Source organism: Lagenorhynchus albirostris, chromosome 2, assembly GCF_949774975.1.
Source record: "Lagenorhynchus albirostris chromosome 2, mLagAlb1.1, whole genome shotgun sequence".
NCBI lineage: Eukaryota > Metazoa > Chordata > Mammalia > Artiodactyla > Delphinidae > Lagenorhynchus > Lagenorhynchus albirostris.
Genome location: NC_083096.1, coordinates 1,088,817 through 1,113,528, shown reverse-complemented (window position 1 = coordinate 1,113,528; position 24,712 = coordinate 1,088,817). Strand labels below are relative to the sequence as shown.

The 24,712-nt window shown below is 62.6% G+C and overlaps 1 protein-coding gene across 4 annotated transcripts in view; it reads left to right on the top strand.

The window, feature by feature from the left end:
• The window catches only part of NAV1 (neuron navigator 1), a 211,499-nt gene that overhangs the window by 72,841 nt on the left and 113,946 nt on the right, over positions 1 to 24,712 (top strand). For 3 of the 4 annotated variants that reach the window (XM_060126314.1, XM_060126299.1, XM_060126307.1), the window contains exon 4: positions 10,517 to 11,311. The exons of the other annotated variant lie outside the window; for it this stretch is intronic. In XM_060126314.1, the coding sequence (XP_059982297.1) occupies positions 10,517 to 11,311 (795 nt within the window). The remainder of the gene's footprint in view (positions 1 to 10,516; positions 11,312 to 24,712) is intronic. 4 annotated transcript variants of the gene reach the window in all.

Below are 24,712 nucleotides of genomic sequence, written 5' to 3'. Positions count from 1 at the left end.
GGCAGCCCGGATCAAAGCCCTGCCTTCCTGTGCATTATTCCTGGGTTAGGGGTCGGGGGCTTCAGAGGCAGCTGAAGATAAAGGGTCCGGGCAGAGGGAGGGCGGGTGGGCATGGGGTCGCCCAAGCCCTGGGGGCGGGGAGGGCAGGGAAGCACCTAGCTGTCCCTTCTCTCAAAGGGCGGGAGGGAAGCCAGCAGGTTCTGGGGGGAGAAGGGCTGAGGTCAGAGAGGGAAGGGACTTGCGGCAGGAGGGAGGCTCAGGCCCAGGGCCAGTGGAGCCCGGCAGCCCAGGTTGACAGTCCAGGGCAGGAGCTGGACCCCGTGAGCTCCTGCATCCTTCCCGCCTGGGAGGCGGGCGTGTGCAGCGGGGAGCAGAGGAGGGAAGCATCTGGGGAGGAGGTCAGGCTATAGGGAGGTGGAGTCCTCAGCCCGCACCAGTGGGTATTCTGGGCATCTGCAGGGCAGTTTGTAAGTGCCAAGCGGTCACCAGTGAATAGTCCATTACCATTCATTGAGACAGGAGCCATGGCATTCTTCTGTTACGTTTAATGCCTTGTTTAAAAACCTAACAAAACTCTAATAGAGTTGCCATCTGAGCGGCCACCGGATGGGAGTGTATCTGCAGGTAGGAAGAGGCCAGGTTCGTTAACTCAGCCGGCCCGGCCCTCCCCGGCCCAGGTGGGCAGAGCTTTCTCCTTTCTCTTAGAGCTGTCCTTAATTTTTTGGCGTCAAGGACCTCTTTCAGAAGCTGCTGGACACTCAATCCGCCTCCCAGACAAATGGACGTATTCACAGCACAAAACTTGCATTTGATGGTAGCTTTTATGGGCCTCCTGTGTCTGGTCTGTGAACCCAGACTAAGAAATTCTGCTCTGTGGCAGTGATATCATCACAGCGCTGGCCAGACAACCTGGGTTTGGGCCTTGTGTTTTTCCTCATCTGGCTTTTGGGTTTCTTGGCCCACAGCAAGGTAATAGGATTGATTACAAACGGACCAGTCTGCCCTAAAGCAGAAAACTGAGTAAGATTATCTTTGAGGTTCCTCTGACCTTAGAACAGCCAATCCTGCACGGACGGGTCAAAGCGGACTGTAGGTTCGCCTGCATCAGAGGACACATACATACAGGCAGTTCATGGGCCTCCATCCCACATGACACAGGGCACAGCCAGCACACGCCGCCCTCCCCCTGCCCTGGCAAGAGTTCCTGCCCGCCACCCCCCACCTCTCAGGCCTGCGGTTGCCACGACAACCGATGGTTGCTCCTGGTCTCAGGATGGTGTACCTGGGCCTTGCAGAGCTCCTCTGAGGCCCAGCAGGTGTGTGGGCACGGTTGCCATGGCAACATAGAAGCCAAGCCCGTGCGGGGAACCTCCAGACTTCTCACCCTGGTCTCTGCATTAGCCGGGAGCAGGTCTCAGGAGGACTCAGGCCGAGTCCTCCGGGTCAGGTGCTTCCTCCTGCCTCTCCCTGCTGGAAGCCCACCTCCACCCCGGCCTGACTTTCTGACCAGCTGAAGGGCAGAGAATGTGGGCATTCTCTTAAGGCCACATAGCGAGTCCTGAAGAGAACCCGAGACCCCCAAGACTCGGGAATAAGGACGTCCCCAAGGGGTCCTGGATGTGTTAGGGCTGCCAGGTCCCCTGCAAGTGACAAGGATCTCAGGACAGAGGTCCCGAGGCTGAGCCACGAAGGGCCCATGGTGCTGTGGACAAGGGGCCGTAAGAGGAATCCTCCACCCTGTCCCCCAGCCCCAGTAGTCTGCGGGCCAGTCCGAGTGTGACTGCAGTCCTGGACCCAGGCAGACCCCAGGTGCGGTGGGCATCCGGGCTCCAGGAAGCTCCTGGCTGGATAGGTCGTCCTTCCCAATCCCCACACCCCCTCCAGGACCCAGGCCTCCTTTTGGGATCACGTGCAATTATTGAGCAAGTCCCGAGAAACAGCAGGAACTTGTGGGAAGTTGTGAGACCCGCAGATGTGTGTTCAAGTTCTGATCCCACCAGCAGCCTGCTGGGTGACCTTGGGCAAGCATACTTCTCTGTATAATGAAGATAATGAGAGTCCCCGCTTCAGGGGGTTTGACGGAACAGTGCAAGTGACAGGTCTAAGAGGGTCTGCTTAGTGGCGGTAAAGACCCCCTTCCCCGCAGCTCCACAAGCATCAGTGAGCCCTTTTTTTTTTTTTTTTTTTGCGGTACGCGGGCCTCTCACTGTTGTGGCCTCTCCCGTTGCGGAGCACAGGCTCCGGACGCGCAGGCTCAGTGGCCATGGCTCACAGGCGCAGCCGCTCTGCGGCATGTGGGATCTTCCCGGACCGGGGCACGAACCCACGTCCCCTGCATCGGCAGGCGGACTCTCAACCACTGCGCCACCAGGGAAGCCCAGTGAGCCCTTCTTAACAGCTCCATGTAGGGAGACGTCGTCGTCAGCCCAGGCTGCTTTAACAAAAGTACCGTAGACCAGGCGGCTTAAACAACAGAAATGTATTCCTCACGGTTCTGGAGGCTGGGAACGCCAAGGTCAAGGTGCCAGCCATTTGAGTTCCTGGGGACAGCTCTCTTCTTGTCTTGCAGACAACCGTCTTCTCGCTGTGTCCTCACCTGGCTCAGAGGAAGCAGGCGCCCTGGTGCCCCTTCTTATAAGGGCACTAATCCCATTGCCAGTTCTCCACCCTTGTGACCTAATTACCTCCCAAATGCCCTATCTCCAAATACCACCACACTGGGGATTAGAGTTTCAGTTTATGAATTTGGGGGGGATACCAACATGCAGTCTATAATGGGGGGCTTACAATTTAGCCAGAGGGGGAGGATCTCTCCCTAGGATACAACTGGGCAGAATTTGACTACGTGGCACCCTGACTATAATCGGTAGAGAGGAAAGTTCAAGATAAGCGTGGGATGTAGTCAGAGAAGGCTTCCTAGAGAAGGCGGCTCCAAGGCTGGGCCTTGAAGGGTGAACTGGACTTGAATTCACATAAGAGAAGGCATCGGGGAGAAGGGCAGACACAGCCAAGGCGCAGGCGTGGGGTTTGGCCTGGACCGGAGGGTGGGTAGGAGAGCATCAGAGAGCAAGGCTCCCGGGGGCGGGAGAGGGAGGCCGAGTGCTGTGTGCGGGTCAGCACTGGCCTCTGTGGCGGCTGATAGCAGAGGGTGGGGGGCAGTCCTTCCCTGGGGAGCCACCCAGCTCACCTCCGCCCGCCATCACGGAGTTCCGGCTTGAAATGGAGAAGGAGGGCGTCAGCACTCAGGGGGCCTGGGCGGGGTGCTTAGAAGAGCAGGAACCCAGGGTCTTGCTGTGCATGCCTGGCTCCCCTGCTGAGGAACGGAGGTCCCGTGATCTAGCCTGGGGGTCAGGCTGCTTGGGGGCGTTAGGGAGCCATAGCCCAGCCCTAAATCGGACCTCACCTCCCGGGTCTCAGGCCCTCGGCCACAGTCCCCACTCCCTGTGGGGCTGCACACCCGGAGCACCCAGCCTCTGAGCAGAGGACCTACACCCTCCCAGCCCGGGAGAGCCCTGCCCTCCAGCTGGGGACCCTGTGCTTCAGGCTCGGGCCCTGTGTCCTCCTGGGCTCGTGTCGGCCCCCCTACTTCACAGGATGAGCAGGCTCACCCCCGTCCTGTTGGCATGGAGGCTCAGGGCAGATGCGTCCAGGCTGCTGTGAGCTCCCAGGAACGTGGGCTGGAGTTAGACTTCCGCAGCACCCTCAGCCTCCCGGAAGTGCTCCCTGAGACGCTGGGCCAGAGGCAGACTGGGGCCCACGGTCCCTGGCTCCACTCCCAGCCTTGGGTTGGCTGGGCCTCATTTTCCCCAGCACAGGCAGACAGCAGATCTCTGCTGGGCCCACACTCCTGACCTTGGAGCCCATGGGAAAACCCCCCAACCCTGAGCTTAGGGAGCCTCCTGGGACCAGAGAGGCGGAGCCAGGGCCCTGCAGAGTCCACGGAAACGTCTCAGCTACCGAGGCCCTGGAAAGCAAAGGCTGGGAGGAAGCAAGAGGATCAGTCTGGGAGGGCTTCCTGGATGAGGTGCGAGCCAGCTGGTACATCCATGCTGGACCACTGTGTCCACTGGCTCTTCTTCTCCTCCAGGTGGCCCGGGAGGGTGGGGGTCACGTGCCTGGTGGTACTGCTAGGTGCGCGAGGGAACGTGAGGACTTCTTGCCCACTCCCGCCCTGTCCCCCAGAGGTGTGCAGGGCAGAGATGGGGGAGGAGAGGGTCTTAGCTGTGCCCCGTCCCAAGGTCACAAGAACTGGAGCTTCCTCAAAGGGGCAGAGGGAGGGTCTGCCGGCCTCCCCGCAGCCCGGGGCTGTAGGGAAGGGAGGGAAGATGTGGCTGGGACGCTGTCCCCGGGCCTGGCTGCCGTTCAGCACCAGCTGCGCTGTGTCTCACCACGGGTACCGAGAGGTCACTGCTGTTTACAGTCCCCACACATCTGCTCTGAGTCACGCATTCATTCATTCCATCAATCGTCATTCATCAAATATTTCTGAGAGCCCACTGTGTGCAAAGAGCCGTGATGGGTTCTGGGAAAAGTTCATGGTCAGTAAAGCCAACCGAGGGTGGATCCTTGGGAATCACAGATGAGTGGATAAAGGATGTTGGCTGGATGCCGGGAAATTATTGCATTGGCTGCAGTAAGCGTGTGGGTGAGTCTGGAAAGGCATCGCACAGGAGGGCCCTTTGGTGTTGAGAAGGGCCAGGAGGAGAAGCAGAGGGTCTAATCGTCTTTCCACGCCAGCTCCTCCTGAAGTCTTTGCGACCTTGACTGACAGCAACCCCAGGCCTAGAACTGTCCAGGCCCCAATCCTTGGGGTCTCAACCCAATCCTTGACCCCTCTCTTTCCTAAAGACCCACCTCTGGTCCATCAGCAAACCCTAACGGCTTCAAAAGATGCCCAGCGTTGACCATTCCTCACCACCGCCGAAGTCACCACCAGTTCCAAGCCACCATCATGCCTCACCTTGATTTTTGCAGTCTGCCCAGGAGCCCCGTCCAGCAGCCAAGGGACCCTTCCGAGGGGGAGCCAGGCTGTACCAGTCTCTGCTCCAAGCCTGCCGGGGGGCTCCCATCTCACTGAGCGAAAGGCCAAGGGATGACCTCTGAGGCCTCCGCACACTGGCCTCCATCACATCCTGACCTCACTGCCTGCCGCCGGCCCCGTTTTTTTCTCTCTAGCAGATGTGCCTCTGATCTTGCGATTCTCCGAACACACCAGGCACACCCTGCCTCAGGGCTTTGCCTGGGCTGTTCCCTCTGCCTGGAAACCTCTTCCCCAGATATCCGTAGAGATTGTCCCCTTTCTTCTTCAGATCTTTACTCAAATGAACCTTCTCAGTAAAGCCTTCCTTGGTCACTGAATCGGAGAGTCACCCCCTGCCCACAGCGGTTTCACATCCCCTTCCTGCTTTGTTCCTTCTCCTCAGCACTTCTCAGCAGCTGACATTTCTGTCTACTGCCTGTCCCTCCCAGTGGAGTGGATGTCCCATGAGGACAAGAGTTTTTGTCTGTCCCGTCCTCTGCTGCACCCGCAGCACCTGTCAGAGCTGGCGTGTGGAGGCGCTGAGCAGATGTAAGCACTGGGAGGCTGGCCGTCCAGCTGCAGACGAGACACCACTCGGGCATCAGCCACCTCCGCGGCCTCCAGCCTGGCCTCGTCAACAAGTCCCTGCTGAGAGGTGGAAGGACATGGGGGGTCGGTGACATGGAAGAGAAAAGGGCAGAAGGAAGTGGGCATCAGTGGCTGGAGGGCTTTCCACGAAGGTGGAGGTGTCAGGAGGTGATGGAGGACCTCATCACAGGGGTCAGGTGGGGACACCTTAAAGAAGGTGCTTGTCGCTCAGCCCCTGGCCCAGGGTGGGTGGGCTAGTGCCCAGCCCCTGCTCTCCAGATCCTGACTGTGGGCATAGAAATCAAGAGAACCCTCCCCTCTTCTCTGCTCTGCCCTTAGCCCTTGAGGGAACCGAGTGTGGACTCGCCTGCCCACTCCCCCCTGCCTCAGATCCCACCTTCTCCCAAGGTCACCTTTCAAGGTCAACCAGGTGGGGGCAGCCTAGCCCTCCTTCCCAACTTCTCCTCTCTTCCTCACTCCCCACCCCCCAAAATCCTCTCTCAAACCCAGGGGCAGATCCCAGAACGCCCTCCCACAACCAGGGCTGCATCCGTTTCCAGTCACGGGAGAGGGATGTAACATCACACTGCATGCCTGTCCTTGGCCGTGTGCCTGTATTTCATTCCTCGAGTTGCTTTAAGTTATCGGTCAACAGATGTGGTCAGATCGCTCATCCCACACCCACTGCAGAGACTGCCAATGCCTTTGGAGAGAGAGGAGTGGGGTGATGAGCGGGTTCGGGGGGCTGGAGATTGGGGACTTTCATGATTCCAAACTAGCCTCCTTCCCAAGCCCCCTCTGGAGCCCAGGCAGGGTCCAGTCCCCGGCACCCACTCCCTGCCCAGCCGGGCCTCTGCCTCCGCACACAGATCCTCGCCTTCTCTCTTCATTGGACCCTCCCGGCCAGGCGGTCCTGCAGAGTGGGGCGAGGGGACGGGGCAGGGTGGGAGGGGCTCCAGTCTGGGATTGGGGGTGCCGTGACAGGGCAGGATCCTCTCTTTTTAGGAATCACTTGAGGAAGCGTATATTGGCTTTATCGACTGATGCTGGAATGGCTGTTGCCACGGCAGCTGAGGGCTCCCACTGCAGTAGAGGATGGTGGGAAACTCAGGGGATGTGAAGGGAATAAAGAGAGCCGCCAGACAGAGGGAGAGGCCTCACTGGGGAGCGTCTCTAAGTTCCAGGATGCCAAGATGACGCTTTAAAGGGACCACCCCGTGATCACAGCAACACCCTTTAGAGAGGGACGGTGGGAAGGTGAGCACGGAAGGTGTTTTCTGCCTCATAAATCGGCAGGTGGTGTTTCATGCAGAGGGAGGATGGAGGGGGCCTGGTGCCTCTCTCGTGGAAAACCTTCTTTTCTAGAAGGAGGCAAATTTTCAGGAGCTGTTTATTGAAGCAAGGGGACGGGCATGGGGTTTGGGGCATGTGATATCCCTCGGGAGGAGACACAGGGGAATAAAGAGAGGGGGCAGGGACCAGGCTGAAACACGGGAGCCGATGAGGAAGGAAGGAGGATCAGGTCCGGGGCAGTGGGAATCCAGGGACCAGGAAGCGCAAGTGGACAGCGCAACAGGTGGAGTAGTGTCAGAGCAACTCCAGGCACTGATGTGGGAGGAGGGAACCTACAGACATGGGTACCAGAGACGAGGGGCCGGAGGAGGCGCCGGACCTTGTATACAGCAGCGCGCACCGGCTGGACCACAGCGCAAATCATGCCCTTCGGCCAGACGGCAGCCAGTTCATTTCTCCTTGTCTGCTAAGAAGATTGAATTTATGTGCAGGAGGAGAACGTACACACAACAAGCAAACTACTGTAGCCTGGTACATTAGGGAACAAGTGTCCCCAGACTGTCAAGCTGCGCTTTTTAGGGATGGTGAGATTCCCCCGTGACTGAATTAGCTGTGTCTTGTGCAAACTGGAGGAGACCCCCGAGTAAGGATGAGGACTTCAGAAGCGATTGTGATTTCATGAAAAGTGGCCTGTGTCGGGGGAGGGAGCGCATGATCACCCAGACCTTTGGCACCGACGATGGGACTGGATCCCCTCCTTGAGCTGGGATCTTGTGTCTGGGCTTAAGCATGAGTGTCTCGCGTGTGCCCAGAGGGAAGATTTCCTGACTGGCCTCCTCCTTTGGGTACTCTCTGTGCCCGGACCAAGTTCTGGCATGAAACCACTTGAGTCCCTTTACCCATCCATTTGCTTCTCACTCCCTATCTGAAATCGCCATCCCAGCCTACCTGAGTCTCCGAAGTTCTGGACACATTCCCAGAGGCCAGTCTGCATTGTGCTGGGGGACCTTCTAGTGAACTTGCACTCACTGCCCCTGACCCTGCACCCGCCCCCCGTTTGAACCCTTCCCTATTTACACTGCATCCTACTCCAGGAAGCCTCTGAGATTTCCTCCACCTATTCTCCCACCTGCCAGCACGACCTCTTACTCCTATGCTCATACGTACTGGGAACCTCCTACGTAAGTGCCAGACCCTGGGGTTACAGCATCAGTGAGACAGCCAGGAGCTCTGTTCTCCGGGGTTGGGAGTCTCCCCCTTGTCATTCCTGTAATCAGTATACACCCACCTCCGTCTGTCTGCCTGCAGTGAATGTGGTGATGTGCTTGACATTGCTGTTTCCCATGAAAAGGAGGAGTATTCTCCCAGGTCTTGTAGTGCTATCTTGCATGTCCTCCCAGACACTGAGTTCCCTGAGGGCAGAATCGCCATCTTTCTGTTTCTCCAGTGCCCAGCCAAGGGTCCACGTTTCTTACCAAACACCCCTCTGCCTGAGAAGTCAGTGCTCAGTACTGCGGTCAGTGCATTCTCTCTGCCATGACACCTGGACTTGCAGACTTTATAGTGTCTCAGTCCAGGCCTGGGAGGATGGAAGACAGAGTCCTGGGGACGGGACCCAGGAGCCATGCAGGGAGCAGGCCCGGAGCACAGCCCTCAGGCCTTCAAATCCACGTTACCAACACAGCGGCAGCATCTGCTCCACCAAGGTGCCGAGAGACACGGCTCCGTCCCTGAGAGCGTGGGTGCCGGTGGGGGAGACGGACGCGTACACAAATGCCTCTCACACCAGGCAGGCTGTGATGAGCGCTAGCGGAGTGCGTGAAGCAGGAGACTCCGATTCTAGGGTGAAGGGGGCCTGGGGCTAGAGAGATGGAGGTTGGGGATGAAGTGGGCAGGTATCCGATGGCTAGTGCTTTCTGGCAAAGGGTTCTCAGGGCTGTGCCTTCCCCAGTGTGTGGCTCCGCCGGGGCCCACTCCTCCCTTTCTCCTGTCCCTCACTTTCTTGCGGGAGGACCGTTTTGCTTAGGCAACTTGGCCCTGACCTGGGAGGCCGAGGAGAATGGGCAGTGTCGCCCTCTGCTGAGGGACAGCCCCATGCAAACGGCTGCCTGCTCTGTCAGCCTCTAGCCTCCAGTCCCCCCTCGACCCCAGGGCCCGGGGGGCAGGGAAGGGAGAAGGGCTATAGGAAAATGTCTTTTTTAAGCGCTCTGCAGGCTCCACTGGAGGTGTGGCAGGTAAGGGGCCAGGGCTCAGCTTCTCCTGATGCCCTGGGTTTGACAAAGAGCTTTGCAGGTCCAAAGTCCCTTTAGCTCTTAAGCTGGTACTGTAACCACCGTGAGAGAAGACGGGGGAGGGGGTGCAGTGACTTTGACAAGGTCATACAGTCATTGGTAACCCAGTCTCCGGATCCCGAGAGTCAGGCCTTGCCTGCAGCGCCCTGAGGCCCCTGCCCAGTCAACCCTGGGTCTTCCCAAGCCACCCTCGTCCACCCCCTGCCCCCGTCCTCCGGAGGCACCCCGCACTTCAGGAGAGCAGCCTGGAGCCTCAGAGACGGAAGGCAAGTGGGGGGCCGGGAGTTTCCCAGGCGACCTGTATATTTTCTCCACGCTCGCCGCATCTCCCCCCAGGCCTCACGAGCCCACTCTCCCTCCGCGTCCCGAGCCGCCCCGTCTCAGCCCCTTTTACCCGCACGCCCACACCAGCTCAACGGAACCTTTCCACCGCCCCCCCCCCACCTCCGGGCTTGGCAGGGGGCAACCCGTGCCCCGGAACCCGCCCGCCTCGGCTGGGAAAGCGATGAGAAGACCGGGTCGAATCCTTCATCTCCCCCTACCCACTACTCATCCGCCCCTGGCTTTCGGCTGCAGATACCACCCCCTCTCGAGCCAGAAATAGACTCTCTCTCCCCCACCTCCCGGCGCTCACGCACACCCCTCCCCCCACCTCCCGGCGCTCGCGCACACCCCTCCCCCCCACCTCCCGGCGCTCGCGCACACCCCTCCCTCCCCACCTCCCGGCGCTCGCGCACACCCCTTCCCCCCGCCTCCCGGCGCTCGCGCACACCCCTCCCCCCCGCCTCCCGGCGCTCGCGCACACCCCTCTCCCCCCACCTCCCGGCGCTCGCGCACACCCCTCCCCCTTCTCCGCCGGCTCCTCCGCCTCCCTCCTCCTTCCTGCGCTCCGAGCCGCAGCCCGCAGCCTCCGCTCCCGCTGGCGGGCGGCGCGCGACCCACGGGACCCACCGGCCGGCGGGCGGAGGGGCGGGCGGGGGACCGGGTCCCGGCGCCGGGCAGCTCCGAGCGCCGGCCAGCTGCGGGGCTTGCGTTCTTCTTTGATTGATTTTAAGATTTTGATTTGTATTTTCCCCGCCCCGCCCCTTTTCCTCCGACCCCGCCCCATCGCTCCACGGCTTCCGCGCTCCTTCCCTTTCCCCGGCTTCCTTCTTCGCGTTTCTTTCCCCTGCGCCTCGGCTCGCCTCCTCCCCGCTCCCTCGCTCCCTCCTCTTTCCTCTCCCCTTCCTCCTCGGTTTCTTCCGTCCTTTCTCTCCCCCTCCCCTCCCCTCCCCCGCCTCCTCCTCCCTGCGCGCTCCCCCCCCCCCGCCCCCGGTGCCTGCAGACGCGCGGATCGTCCATGCGCTCCTCGCGGGCAGAATGCTGGGCGGCAGCGTCAAGAGCGTGCAGCCCGAGGTGGAGCAGAGCGGCGGCGGCGGCGGCGGCGGCGACGAGGGCGCGGACGAGCCTCGGGGCGCGGGCAGGAAGGCGGCGGCGGACGGCAGAGGCATGCTGCCCAAGCGCGCCAAGGCGCCGGGCGGCGGCGGCATGGCCAAGGCCAGCGCGGCGGAGCTCAAGGTCTTCAAGTCCGGCAGCGTGGACGGCCGAGTCCCCGGCGGGCCGCCCGCCTCCAACCTGCGGAAGCAGAAGTCGCTCACCAACCTCTCGTTCCTCACGGACTCTGAGAAGAAGATGCAGCTATACGAGCCCGAGTGGAGCGACGACATGGCCAAGGCGCCCAAGGGCTTAGGCAAGGCGGGCCCCAAAGGCCGCGAGGCTCCGCTGATGTCCAAGACGCTGTCCAAGTCCGAGCACTCGCTCTTCCAGGCCAAGGGCGGCCCGGCGGGCGGCGCCAAGACCCCCCTGGCCCCGCTCGCCCCCAGCCTGGGGAAGCCGAGCCGGATCCCGCGCGGCCCCTACGCCGAGGTCAAGCCGCTCAGCAAGGCTCCTGAGGCGGCCGTGAGCGACGACGGCAAGTCGGACGACGAGCTGCTCTCCAGCAAAGCCAAGGCGCAGAAGGGCTCCGGGCCCGTGCCCCCCGCCAAGGGCCAGGAGGAGCGCGCCTTCCTCAAGGTGGACCCCGAGCTCGTGGTGACCGTGCTGGGAGACCTGGAGCAGCTGCTCTTCAGCCAGGTGCTGGGTGAGTCCTGCCTCCCCGCCCCACCCCTGCCTTTCCCCTCGCCCGCTGCCAGGGAGGCTGTGGGGAGAGCGGCGGGGCTCTCTAGGCCCCGGCTCGGGCTATGCGGGGACACTGCGCCCAGATGTACAGGGCTGGCCCATCCCCAGGTGCAGATGGCTGAAGTGCGCCTGGGTAGAGATGTCCCCAGGCCGGCGCTCTGCTCTGGCCTGCCGGAGGTGAGGCTGGACAATGGGGTGGGGGGCTCAGCTTCTCAGAAATAGAGCCCATCAGCTTCCTGGGATCTTAAAGCCTAGAATCTTAATACGGCAAAACCTGGGGGGCTGGTGGTGACCTCTGCCGTGTGTGGTCTGTGCTGGGCAAGATGACAGTCAGCATTGCCGGGGAGCGCCGGTGGGAGCCGATCTAGAGCACAGATGTGGGGAAAGCAGATGTGAGGGCTGTTTGGCCGCGGAGCAGAGCTGAGGCTCCGCTTCCTCTGTGGATCCCCGGTGGGAGCACGAGTCGGATTTCCCGGGTATGGGCTCTGGCAAGGAGGCACGACAGGGGCCTGGGGGCAGGCGGGCAGCCAGCTGTCCGCATCTGGACGCGTGTCCTGTACCTCGGCCCCGGCCCCAGGCCTGGGCCAAACCCCTACCCCACCCCACTCCGCAGGTTTTTAGGGCGTGTGGAAGGGTCTGGGCTTTCGCGCGGAGACTCCTGGTTGACTGGGAAGCCTTCGCCTTTTGGCTAATGGAAGCCGAGCGGGCGGGAAGGGAGGAACAAAGCTCGCTCGGGCGGAGGAAGCGCAGAGAGCTGCCCCATTGTTCTCCGAGCCTGAAGAGCCTAAGCAAAAAACCCGGAGCGGGCCCGGAACTGCGCTTGCTTTCCCCGGGGACCCTGTGCCCTGAGAGGGAGGGACCCGGGATGCGCGGGACGCAAGGCCGCTGCGCCTCGGGAGCCGGCGCGGGCCGTGCCGGGGCCACGAGAGGACAGCGGCGAGGCCCGGAGCCGGGCGGCCGCCGTGGCTCCGCGGACTTGTTGCGGTGGCGGGGATGTGGGTCCTCCGGCGCCGAGGGACCCGAGCTTCCCGGGCTGCCAGCCCCGCTGGGGGCTGGGGAGGGGCGTGTCCGTGCGCGTGTGAGGGGCGGGACCGACGCGGGCTGCGGTCCGAGTGATGGGCAGGACGAGGTGGGGCGCGTGGGAATGGGGGGAGAGGTGCTCGCCTGGCGGCCTGGAGGAGGCAGCGCTGGGAAGGACGGCTTCGACCTACCGCGACCTTCGCGGGACCCACAGGCCCCGTGTGGGCCAGGACGAGGGACCCCGAGCAGGGGCAGGGATCTGGAGCTTCGGATTCAGAGGCTCACAGAGGAGGCCGCATATGGGCTCTGCAGGGGCAGTCGGGGGGCTGGACAAGGGCAAAGGGGGGGGGGGCGCAGCGGCCTGAGGGCCCGGCCTCCGCAGGCAGGGACCCGTGGACGTGAGGGTGGGGGCAGAAGCCGAGGGGCGGCCTCCCCCCTCCCGCCCTGTGCGGAGTGCTGCCCTCAAGGAGCTTACAGTCTAATGGGGTGAAACAGACAGTAAAGGAGAAAAGAAAGAAAGTAACTGCAGACGCCAAAGAAGGCCTGCTTAGGCGCCTCTGAGGAGGTGGTACTGAGCTGTGACTGAGGCCAGGGGAGGTGCAGGGGCAGGCGGGGAGAATACTCCCTGCAGGGCTGAGACGGGGGTGGGGGGTGGGGGTGGGGTGGGGGGGTGGGATGGGGGAGAGGAAGGCGGGGGCTGTCTCTGGGGGGAGCGGAGGGAGTGTCAGCGACACAGAAGAGCGGAGGGCACAGCCCCATTTCAAGGTCAAGGCTTCCCCAGTCCTGCAGTCCCTACACTGCCCCAGGACCTAGCGGCTTGGCCGAAGCCCTCTTAGTTGCATCTCAAGAGGCAGTGACCACAGAAACCCCGGCAGATAGTCGTAGAGCTGGTGGGCGAGGGGAGAGGAGGGCGGGAGGAGAGGCTTTGCGGTAACCCCTCAGCCCACTTGGCACTTGTCATGTCTCAGAGTGCCCCTGGGAGTGAGGGGAGGACACACCCCATTTCCCAGGCGGTCCGGAATCGCAGGGTCAGAGCCTCGAGGGGCTTGGAGTCTTCCCTGAGCCAGTGATGGGAAGGCAGATTCTGCACGTCTGTCCTGAGTCTGTCCTGATTATTAAGTCACAGCTCTGTGTAGGGGACCTGATTGAGGGAGGGGAGTCAGCAGGCAAAGAGGGACCCTACCAGGCTGGTGTGTGCTGGGCATGGGCCACCAGACCGGCCCTGATGACCCCACGGCGGGGCTGGTGCGGGGAGAGGAGTGGAAAGTCTGGTGAATGTGCTGGACTGACCCTGGGCGGGGCTGGCCCCAGGAGGGCAGTGCTGTGACCTTGAAGGGTGCAGCAGGGAGGGCAGGGGAGGAGGAGGGAGAAGGTGACGGCCAGGTAGAGCCCCTCTCCTGTGTGGAATGGGGGAACAGGGGAACCCATGAAGGTGTCCGGTTGTCAGGACCCTCCCTGGAGAGCAGGGTGGCCCCTGGGGAGACGAGTGGACGCCTCTGCCTCCGGATGGTGGTGAAGGACGCAGGTTCTACACCCGTGAGCCTCCAAGTTGGGACACGCTTACTCCCTGGGACCATCTCAGACCCCGGAAGCTGCCCAGCCCCGGTTGCTGGAGGGAGAGGGAGTGAGGCAGCCCCGAATAAGAGCCTTTCTGGAATGAAAGGGAATGAAAGCTGATCACGGCTTGCCAGGAATCAGCTGGGGCCCAGATGGTCCAGGCAGGCGCCCTGCCCTTCCCTTGCTTTGGAAGCTGCCAAAGAACTAGGGTCCCACTGGGAAACCCTAGAAACTTGGAAGACTGAGGGCTGAGTGTCCAGGGGAAGGGGGCCTGTCTCAGGGATCGTATGCCCTCGGACCCTGGTGGACAGTCCATGTCAGGCAGTTCGGCTCCAGAGGGAAGGTCACTGGCCCCTGGCCTGGGTCTGGGGCAGGCAGGAGGCCGCAGTCCTGAGTTCCCTGTGCAGAAGTCCTAAGCTCTGTGACCTCCTCTGGGACTCACGTTCCCCATTTGTGAATGGCAGAGCTGCTCCACGGCTCTCTCCTACCTGTCGGCATTAGGGAGGGGTGCAGAGAGAGGTGATCGGACCCTGACAGGGCCCCAGGTGCCTAAGAGAGCCCGTCTTAACTCAGAGCAGTTACATACACAATCTCGACCCGACCACACTTCTCCATCTCCTCAGCCCTGAGTCCGAGAACCTCCAAGCGGTCTGGTGACCCCACGCACACTGCACCCCCTCTTGAGCCCTCCAGGCAAGGGGACCAGGTCAGGTGCGAAGGAACCCAGGCGGCTGGAGCGCCTGGTTCCACTTTCTCAGAAAGTGTCTGGACCCACGTGAGGGGTTGCCGTGACAACGGTTAGGCCCTCAGGGGCGCAGGCCAAACAGAGCAGGGGAAGGAAGTCCGGAAATTATCCGTTTCTAAGCCAGTGGCTTGTTGTGGGGTTTTGTGGGGGGTGGGAGTTTACTCTAGAGGTTGCATTCTGGGATGCTGTGGATAGGGGGAGGGAAGACATGGCTGCTCCGATGGTTTTCTTCCTTGTTATTCAGTGCACTGGGGGGTCCTCCAGGATCCAGTGTCCGAGCGGCCAGGCCGCGTGGGCAAGCTCACCAAGGCTCCACACGCAGGGCCGTGCCCGGTGCCTTCCCAGCGGTTCCCCGGAGGCCCGGCAGGAGGGTGAGGGCGCTGACTTGCAGCCTTCCCGGGCTTGTAGAGCCGCAGGTGAGGGAAGGCAAGGCCTGCAGGTGAGCGCGTGCGTAGCGGAGGGGCAGCTGGCATAGACCCTCCCCGCTGCGAGGCCTCTGTCTCCTCGAGGGTAGCGCTGGGGAGGACGTTTCTTTGCTCCCCGTGTCCAGGGCTAGGCTTCGGGTTCCACCGGGGCCCGTGGGGTCCTGCTCTTAGCCTCTGGGCCTCGCCCTGCTCAGGCCGCTGCAGCCAAAGCCATCTTCCTCCCCCTCCCCGGGAAGGCCTCGGGGTAGCTCCTGTGCTCTGGGGACAAGGACACGTGGAGGGGAGGTGCCCAGGGCTTCTCTCAAGGGAGATGCCCTCGGTGGTCAGCAGCGGCTCCACCCTCAGGCCCCAGGCCCTCGTGGATGGGGGTTGAGGCAGAACAGCACCAAGTCGCCTGGAATCCTGGGCTGCTTGCTGACCGTTAGCTCTCGTCCCACCCGCTAACATCTCCTGCGGGCACAACCGCCCACCCCCGTGGCCGTCCCCACCCAGCTGCCAACACCAGAGGCTTCGTCTTCTGCAGACCTCCAGCCTCGCCCTGCTCTGGGCCGCCCCTCCACACCCGTGCCCACAGCCCACAGCCTCTGACCTCGAGGGCTGGGGGTGCAGGCAGCTCCACGGGGCTCCAGGGAGAGCGGGTCCTGCGCTGACCCGGCTGAGCAGAGCCCCCAGGCCCATCCCTGTTGCTCTGCGGCGCCTTCTTGTACAGCCGGAGAGAAGAACCGTCTCCGTGCAGAGCCCCCGCCTCCCCCTCTGGGATTCACAGAAGACACAATGGAAATTGTCTGGTTGAGCCACCCACCTAAAGCAGAAATTACTCCCTCGTAGCGTCGTAGGCAAGTGGGTGTTCTGTTTACACACTCCCAGTGACAGAGAGCTCACTACCTCATTTTCCTGGAAAGCCCTCATTATTAGAAAGCCCGCTGAGCAGTTTCTGTTTCCTGAGAGTTTCCACCTGTGGGTGCAGACCTATTCTCCGGATCCCCTCAGGTTAGGCTGGCCTGCCTCTCAGATGCCCGACTGCATCCCCTCGCATCTTTCCTCCCTTCGCCCCCCGTTCCTCTTTCTCCCGTCTGTCTTTTCTTTTGCAGTAAGACTTGGTAGGAGGAGGGGCCGAGCTGTTCCCCTGATTCCTGGGCCCCGTAGAGTCCAGCCCCCAGCTGGACCCCCCATCCCCCATAAGGTCTGCCCCCCAGCACCTGGCTGCCCTGGGCTCCCTCCCGCAGCGTCTCCCTCGGCCTGGAGGCCTGTGCCAGCCTGCCAGCCCAGGGGAAGTGGATGCCACATGCTTCTCATTTGCGTTGGCTGACCTCCTCCCACAGCCTGTTTGCATTACCCAGCTGCGTCTGATGTCCCCGGGGCCTGCAGCCTCCCTCTCTTGCCCAGGAAGGCCGGGGGGCCGGGCGCAGCTCACTGGCCCTGTGTGGGCAGGCTGCGCTCCTGCGTGGAGGCCTTGGAAGGCTGCGTCAGCCCTCAGAGCGGGCACCGCCCCCTGCAACTTCCCCTACTGTGGCTCCTGGGGACCCGGCCCCTGCAGGGAGAGAAAACCAGAGCCCCCTGGGTCCAAGGCTTCCTTCTGACCAGCAGGCATCAGGGCTCAGACCGGGAAGATGCCCCGGGAGTGGTGTCTGTCTCCCGGAGCTGTGCCCGGGGCGTGTCCGGCGCGGTGGCAGCCGCGTGCCGCGAAGGGCGGATCCCAGCTCTTCGTCTCTGATCGGCACCTGTGCCCCTGGCAGAAGAAGGGGCAGATTGCAGGGGTGCGGCCGGTGTGGGGAGCGAGCAGGTGCGGGGTCCCCGCTGGCACTGAGGCGGGAGAGCACGGGCACCACCTTGGGCACGTTACAGGTTCACCCCGAGGGCTCGGCCTCCGGCAGCGTCCAGGCTCTCCCCGCCAGCACTGCCTGTTTACCACGCGGCTCTTCTCCAGCTCAGCTCTGGCCAGAGCTTGGCCAGCGGCCAGGGCGGGCTTTGGCCTGAGCCCTCATCAGGTCTATTTTCGACATCCCGATGATATGTTTCAGGGCCTCTGCAGCGGGCGGTTCCTGCACCGTCTTCTAATTTCCAAGCAGCAGCGCTGGCCGTGGACCGACTTCCCAGAGCACTTGCTCACGTGCGTCGGGCATGCAAAGCCAGGGTGTGGGCCCTTTGTGCCCAGGCTGGTCCCCGGGGAAGCTGGCTCGTCTGCAAGGGTGTCCAGTTGGGGCGCTGCCATTGGGAGTGATCTGGTGAAAAGCGCTGGAGTTTTCTTGGAGAGCCAGGCCGTCAGCCGTGACCTTGGGCTGCGTAGGGAGGTAGTGAAGGTTGAGAGCGCGAGACAGGCAAGTGTGTGGGGAGACCTGCACGTAAACCTTCACGTCCGGACGTAAACCCCCAGGATGTAGATGGGGCTGGGAGTCAGGGTGTGCACAGGGTGCACGGGGGCTGGGTGTGTCACGTGGAGCGGTGCACAGAAACACTTGCACACTCGGCCCCTAGCAGCTACGCACAGACCGAAGGGGGGTGTGTGTCCGTGTGTGCGCGTGTGTGTCCGTGTGTGTGCGTGTGTGCACGCACACAGCTGCCCAGGCATGAAAGGGTCTGAACCACGACCGGGCTGGAACAACTTCCCCCAAAGAGACCCCCAGCCAGAGACCGCAGGGGTTGGGGCTCCCTGCCTGGCTCCTGTGCTAGAAAAGAACCTGGAGGGGGACACAGGCTCCCTCTGCCCTTGGCGGCCGCTGAGCAGGCCTTCCCTTTTGGGCGCGCAGGAAGCCACCCGGAGGCCTGGCTTCTCTGTGCAGAGCCCTCGGCTGCCACTGGCCACGGGCTCCCGCACCCCCAGGCTGCGGAGCTGCCTCCCCAGGGCTCTGGGACCTGATGCTCCACGCGAGGAAAACAGGCCCAGGGAAAGTGATGACCTGCCCGTAACCAGCACCCAGACACCACGTGGGGCATGAGATTCTCGTCCCTTAGGTTTAACGAGTCACTTACTGCCCACAGTGACCCTGTGAGCCCGCGCTTACAACTGAGCAAACAGAGACACTGGTCGGTGGGTTGGCCGCTCGAGCCAGAAGAGCAGGTGGGCCACAGGGCCAGGACTTGACCTTGACCCCTGTGATGTCAGCTTCCAGGAGCCTCAAGACCCCTCCCCCCACAGTGTTGAGTCCAGTTCCATTTAATTCAGGGTTGCTGTCAAGCAGTCGCTGTGGACGAAGCATGAGCTCCTGGGGTTGCGGCTTCGGGCCCCGCTCGCCAGCTGCTGGCCTGCTGGGTGAGGAGATGAGGGTTCCTGCTCATCCCGTGCGGGGCAGATGCTACGGAAAAGTTGGGAAGGGGTGCGGGGGAGAGCAGGGCGGCCTGGAGCCGGTCGGCGTGTGGGGTCAGTGCGGTGCCGTGGGCAGGAGGGGACGCTGTGGACAAGTGACCTGCGCTTCGAAATGCAGGTTGGGGTCCCGGCAGCAGAGATGGGAGGGACTGGAAACGGAAGAAGGAGGTAAAGGGAGGGCTTCATCGTGGGTACCATCCAGCCGCGGGAGAGGTGGGGAAGGAGATGGACAAGCAGCTTGGGGGCGGCCCTGACGTGACCATGACCGGCCCCAGGGGTTGCAGTAGGCGCTGGGCAGACCTTTGGTGGGGAGCTGTCAGGGCTTGCCCCCAAAGGCCCCCGAGAGAGTCCCGGCTCTGGAATCGGTCCTGGGAGAGTGTTTCTGAGTGAGCACGCCAGCCGGCCCAGGGCCTCGCAAGTTCCACATCTGTTCGCTGGAGCGAATGTGGCCCTTGCTGCCCCTGCAGTGTCCACGTGGGAGGGACAAGGGGGAGGACGCCTGTGCGCCCAGAAGCTTGTCTTTGATGAGCAGCAGCTCTGATGAGGCCCGAGGGGGTCAGTGCTTTGCGGCCCCAGCCCCCGGGAGAGCCTAGACCCATAGCTCACCGCAGAGCTGCATCAGCCTGTACGTGGCAGCGGCAGCACGTAAAGCAGCGTGAGGGCTGACAGAGTGTCCCCATGCCGTGCGACTTGGTTGGCGTGGAAGGAGAGCATGCGTAGGGCGGGCAGCGCGTTTCGGCTCCAGGGCACTTGCTGCATCCGGGAAGCCTTCCTGAAGGAGCTGGAGCTGGGAGCTGTTTCAAGGGGTCAGAAACGCTTGGCATAAGGGGCCGAGGCATTCCAGCCACCCAGTTGTTTCCTTGGAGGGCGTGGGAGGACCGGACTGGAGCTCGCTGGCTGGGAGCCCTGGGAGCAGACGGTGCTCAAGGGGCGTCCCGGGTAGCAGGGCTCGAGGTGGCGAGGGTGCCCCAGGGCAGGACGGGGAGCCTTGTACCCAGTGCAAATCCTCCTCCTGCTTTGTCCTTTGGACCAGTTTCCGTGCCCTGGGCATTGCCATGGGGTCCCACTGTCCCAGGAGCTGGGTTGTTTGGCTTTGTCCTGGAGTCGGGTACCCCCAGGATTCCAAGAGTTCAGGGTTGCTGGAGGACGCAGGTGTGTCGCAATGTCTCAGGGTTTCCACGGACGGTGACAAGGCGTCCAGGGGCGCTGGGGCGTTCACCGCCTGGCCTCCCTTCGTCCGGCCCCGCGGGGAGGGCGTTACAGCGAAGGCCGCGGTGGCCCCTGGGCGGGCAGGCGGTGCTACTGCTGTCATGTGGACAGCAGGGACCTCGAGGGCCGCTCCCCGGCCCCAGGGTCGGGGCTCAGCCCTGGGCCGCCCAACGCCCTGCCCGCCCGGTGGCGTTGGCTTGAGGCTCAGCGGGCAGCCCGGAGAGGCTGCCCCTGCTTCTCCTGGACGCTCAGCAGCGCCTCCCTGCTGGGCACCTCCGCCCAGCCCGTGGCTTGGGGGCCACCGGGGGCCTGGCCGCAGGGTTTGAGCTCCCAGGAAGAAACAGCAGCGCCCGAGACGCCGAGCGGCCTTGTACTCTGCAGGTGGGTCAGCAGCCTCCCTCCCGAGGCGCCGTGGGGGTCCCCGGGACACTCAGAGGCAGGAATCACTGGGGATTGACAACGGCGACGAGTAGCACTTAGCGGGCACCCACTGTTTGCCAGCTGTGCTGAGCGCTCTGTGGGAACCCAGGTCAGCCTCGCAATGAGACGCTATGCAAGGGTCACACGCAGACTGTTTCACAATCCTCGCGGGCCAGGCTGCAGAACCGGGGGTGCCTGGGGCTCCCTGTTATGCCGGAAGTCAACCCCATGGGTGCCGAGTAGTGGGGTCCCAGGGGCAGGGCGGGGGTGGAGGAAGAGTGCCGATTTGCCGCAGGTGTGGGAGCTGTTCATCTTCAGCAGCCAGTGTGACCCCCCTGGTGCGTCGCTGTCGACTGGAAACCCCACACTGACGCGGACTTAGACGTGAAGAAGCTGAGAGCAGCCCGGGGCCACTCGGCAAGTTCACAGAGAGCTGAGACTCAGCCTAGGCTTGGTTCGGGCTCATCCAGACTCTTTTTTTCTCTGGCACAAGTAGGCACATCTGCCCCCCTTGCCCTGTAGACAGTCTAGAGCCTTCAGGCTGATACGGTCCCGAGAGCCCCGGTCTGTAAGAATCAGTTCTCTCCGGCCCTCGGCAAACGTTCCTCGGGTCCCGAGACCCTGCGTCCCGGCGTGTCCAATCTGGGAAGCAGACCACAGACGGACGGTCACGGGTCAGCAGCACCCGGAGCTGCAGGCAGGCTGTGGGGAGAGGGCTTACCCCGGGGACAGGAAGGTCGTGGCCACAGTGAGGATGACCAGACTGGCCGGGAGGAGACGTGGCTCTCTGCGTCCGCCTGGGATAAGCTGTTCCCCTGGCCCCTCTGCCTGTGAACCCTGGCCCCGTCCCTCGTAACCGTGGAGCTTGAATAAGCCCCGTGATGCCTCAGCCTCCCTGGTGGTCAAAGAGGGGTCAGACTTGCCAGCTGGCAGCTCGGGGAGGGAAGGGCTGGCCCGGGGCTGAGGCCACAGACTCAGCCATCTTCATCTCAGGGCCTGATTTCTCCTTTCCCCCCACCTCCTTGCTCCCCCGTGGCCAGTGGCTCCTGATTTCTAGATTAGATTCCGCCGAATGCCGCATCTGCAGGAAGTGGAGGGCGGGGGCGGTGGTGTTCGCTTCATGGAAGATCCAGGGTCTCATAATAATATCTGTCAGTCATTACGTGACATGTACCAGGCACTGAGCTGACCACTGTACGTGTAGTAATTCATTTAACCATCAAGAACAACTTAGTGAGTTAGGTGCTGTTTTCATTCTCATTTTACCGATGAGAAAGCTGAGAGGGTAAGTGACTTCCCCAGAGTCACACAACCAGGAAGTGAGGAGCTTGGAGCCGCCCGCGGGCAGGCCGGCTCGAGCGCCAGCCTCCTTAACCACCGTGCTACAGGGCCCCTCGCCGGTGGGGAGCTCTGGCCTTGCAGAGTTCCACAGACACGGCAGGTCCTCTGGGCGGCCGCCCTGTCCTTTATTCTAAATAGCACGGCCCTGTTCTGAGGTCTCCTGCAGGAGTTTGGTGGCCCAGGCAGCCGAGCACGTCCCCTGGACGCCCTTGCTCCCCGCTGCCAGGCTGTGGACAGTGTGTGGGGTCTGTGGTTAGGGCACTTGCAGCACAGCTGTGTTCACGTCGCCCCCCTGCACACTTGTCCTGGCAGGACCATGGCCGGCCCGAGAGCTGCAGGGGACGGCGTGTCCGCCCCCGGCCGGAACCCGGCGTCTCTGGGGCCCTGGCTGCCTGGCCTAAGAGGAAAGCACCAGCTCTGAGTCGTGCAGGTGAGGGTCCACATCCACGCTGATGCTCGCCTGCTGGCTGCCCTTCGCCCTCCTTGAACGTGTCCCTCATCTATAGGATGGAGCTTACGCGCCCTGTGCGGGGTAATGGTGGGGATTAAACAGAAGAGGGAGTCACGGTGCCTGGCACCGCCTGTGACCACACAGTTAGTTCTGCTGCCGCCTTCCCCGCAGGCCCCAGACCCCTGGCTTCTTCACGCTGATCCCGAGGCTCTGCAGACCCGGTGGCGACCAGTGGGCCCAATGGCGTCCCTCACGGATTGGCTCCGGTTCAGTCCTGGTAGTTTAGTTCAGTTCAGTCTCTTGGTTGTGTCTGGAGCCAGCTTGGGGGGAGGGGGAGTTTGTTACAGGACAGGGAGAGTCTTGCAGGGCTGTGGGGGAGGCAGGGGCAGCCGGGTTTGCAGGGAGAGGGGGCCGGCCCTACTGAGCATCTTCTGCTCCGCGTTACTGCCCCGCACGCCTGGTTGCTGCCTTCTGAACCACAGACCCGCGCTCCTGCTGCTGGTCCACGAGGCAGAACGTGGTGCCCACGGCCCCGGGCTCCTCTGTGCCGGAGACCTGCCTGTCTCCCCTGGGGGGTGGGGGCCTGAGAGCCATCGCGGGAGAGAGGGAAAACACATTCTCCGGGAGCCAGCTGTATCCAAAGTGGTTAAGGTCATTGCACAGCTGAGTGGCTGTTTAGACTGTGATAAGAAAGAAAATAGCAGAGACAGTAGGAAAAGAGGGCTTGAAGGTGGGTGTGTGAAGGTGGCAGAAGGAGCACCTCGTGTTCAAGTTCATTACCCGTTCCTGGACTTCAGCTCAGGCCTGGGTTCTGTCCAGATCAGAGACAAGCTGGCAGTGCCCTCATTTCTGGGAGGGATGGGGACTCAGGCCTGACCCAGAGCTTTGTGGTGGCCTTATCTGTCCCCTCCCCAGCCCAGGTCCTCCGGAATCGTCCTGCCCCGTTTCCAGGCCCTCCTTCCGCCAGCAGCCCCTCTGGCGGTCCTTGAAACGTCCTCCAGGGCTGAGACATGGAATCCACCCTGCTGGCTGTTATCACACAGCTGGGAGGACATCTGGGGAGGGTTGAGGCCAAGACATCCTGGCTCCTTCCTTATCTCAGGGGAGCACAGGTGATGGGGTGACGCTGACCCGTCCCTTCCCACAGGCGTGAGGCTGGGGCCTGGGTGTTGGGGCCGGGCTTGGGGGCCCACCGGCCTGGCGTTAGGGGTGGGATTCCGGCGGGGGATGGGAAGGGACTTGCCCCAGAGGAGCCCAGCCTGGCCTGGGGCTGGGCAGGGGCTGGATTCCTGCCACTTTCCCACACGGCACAGAGATTGGGTTTCCTGCTGAAATCCTATCTCTGAATCACAGTCACAAAGTTCCCAGCTTCTCACTGCAAGTTGTTTGTAGCGGCTCCGTGTACTGTGACGGGGGTCCTGGAAGGAAAGACACAGAGCCAGTGGTCAGACGCACAGGGTACGGGGCAGACAGACCTGCGTTCAAATCCTGCCTCTGTGTTGACTGGTCTCGAGGCCCTGGGCCAAGTTTGGTTTCCTCACCTGTTCAACAGATCAGATTGTAGCTACCTTGCTGGACGGCCGCCAGGCTTAAAAGAGCTAGTTCTTAACCTGCTGCTGCCAACCCATCCACGCTCGCTGTGTGGGCCGTAGCGGGAGGAGGGCCTGTCCTCAGGGAGCATCAGGCAGATGAGGGAGACACGGCCCAGCAGCCTCTGTCCTCCGATCCCTGCGTTCTGGGCCCTCCCTCCTGAGCCTTCGCGAGCCCTCAGCCCACACCCCCTGCAGCCAGGCCCCTCCGTCTCCAGAACGCCCCCTCTCTCTTTGGGGTGTCCTTGGGCCCCGCCTCCGTCGTGCTCGTCTGTCTTCCCCGGGCGCAGCCCCCAGGTGACTTGTCCCCGGGTCCTCTCTGCGAGCAGCACGGAGCCTGTGCTCAGGAAGCTTCTCCTCAGGGTGCTCGTTCCTCTCCAAGCGCCGCCCAAACTACAGACCCAGAAATTAGGCAAGTCCGGTTGCGTGCTATCAGCCTTACATTTGCATTTGATTAAAAGACAGCAGCGTCTTCCCACCCACATTTGTTCCTTTCTCTCCCCACCGCCATTCTCCCACTCCTCCTGCCTTGCTGAGCTCAGGGCGTCCTCTGGTCGCCCCCCCCCACACCCCGCCCCGGGCCCCTGGGCACTGCCGGGGCACAGCCCGTGCCCACTGTGCCCCCAGCACCCTCAGTCCTGGAGCCGCTGGCTGGCCGTCAGAGCCGCAGTGGGCGGGGGTCACCGTGGCTCCCTCCCAGGCCAGGAGGCTTGGGTGAGACCCTCCGGGCTGGCTCTTCTCACTGGTGGAGAAGCATGATGAAGGGGCCAGAGCTGGCCCTGCCTCCTGCTTCCAGCCTGACGGCGGAGGCTTGGGGTTCCTGCCATCACGTTGCAGATGCCCTCATCCCTCAGTGACCTGTGGCAGGGTAAACGTTGAGGAAAGCGTTGCTGCAGCCTGGTCCTCTCCCCGAGGTTTGGGGAGAGCCGTGTTACTTGTCTGGCGTCCCGTCACTTCGTAGCTGGTCTACGTTGCTGCCCTGAGCTCACGTGTAAAGCAGTGAATGGGCAGGTGAAGGCCACCTGTCAAAGGTGAAGTCCTGTTTGGATGGGGGTCCGAGGCCAGAGCCGAGGGAAGGGGCTCCAGAGCCCGCCGTCTTGTTACTCGGACCACCTTTCCGACCCATCCCAGCCCAGCTCCCCTCCTCCTTTCTCCTGCTCCTCCCCCTTGTTCTTGGCTGTTCAGGGAACGCAAGCTGACACTCGCGTCAGCCTGAACCAGACAGAACTGGAAGGGGATCTGTCCCCACACCCACTCTCATCTTGCTTCCCTCGTTAGCAAAAAAAAAATCCAGATTATCTG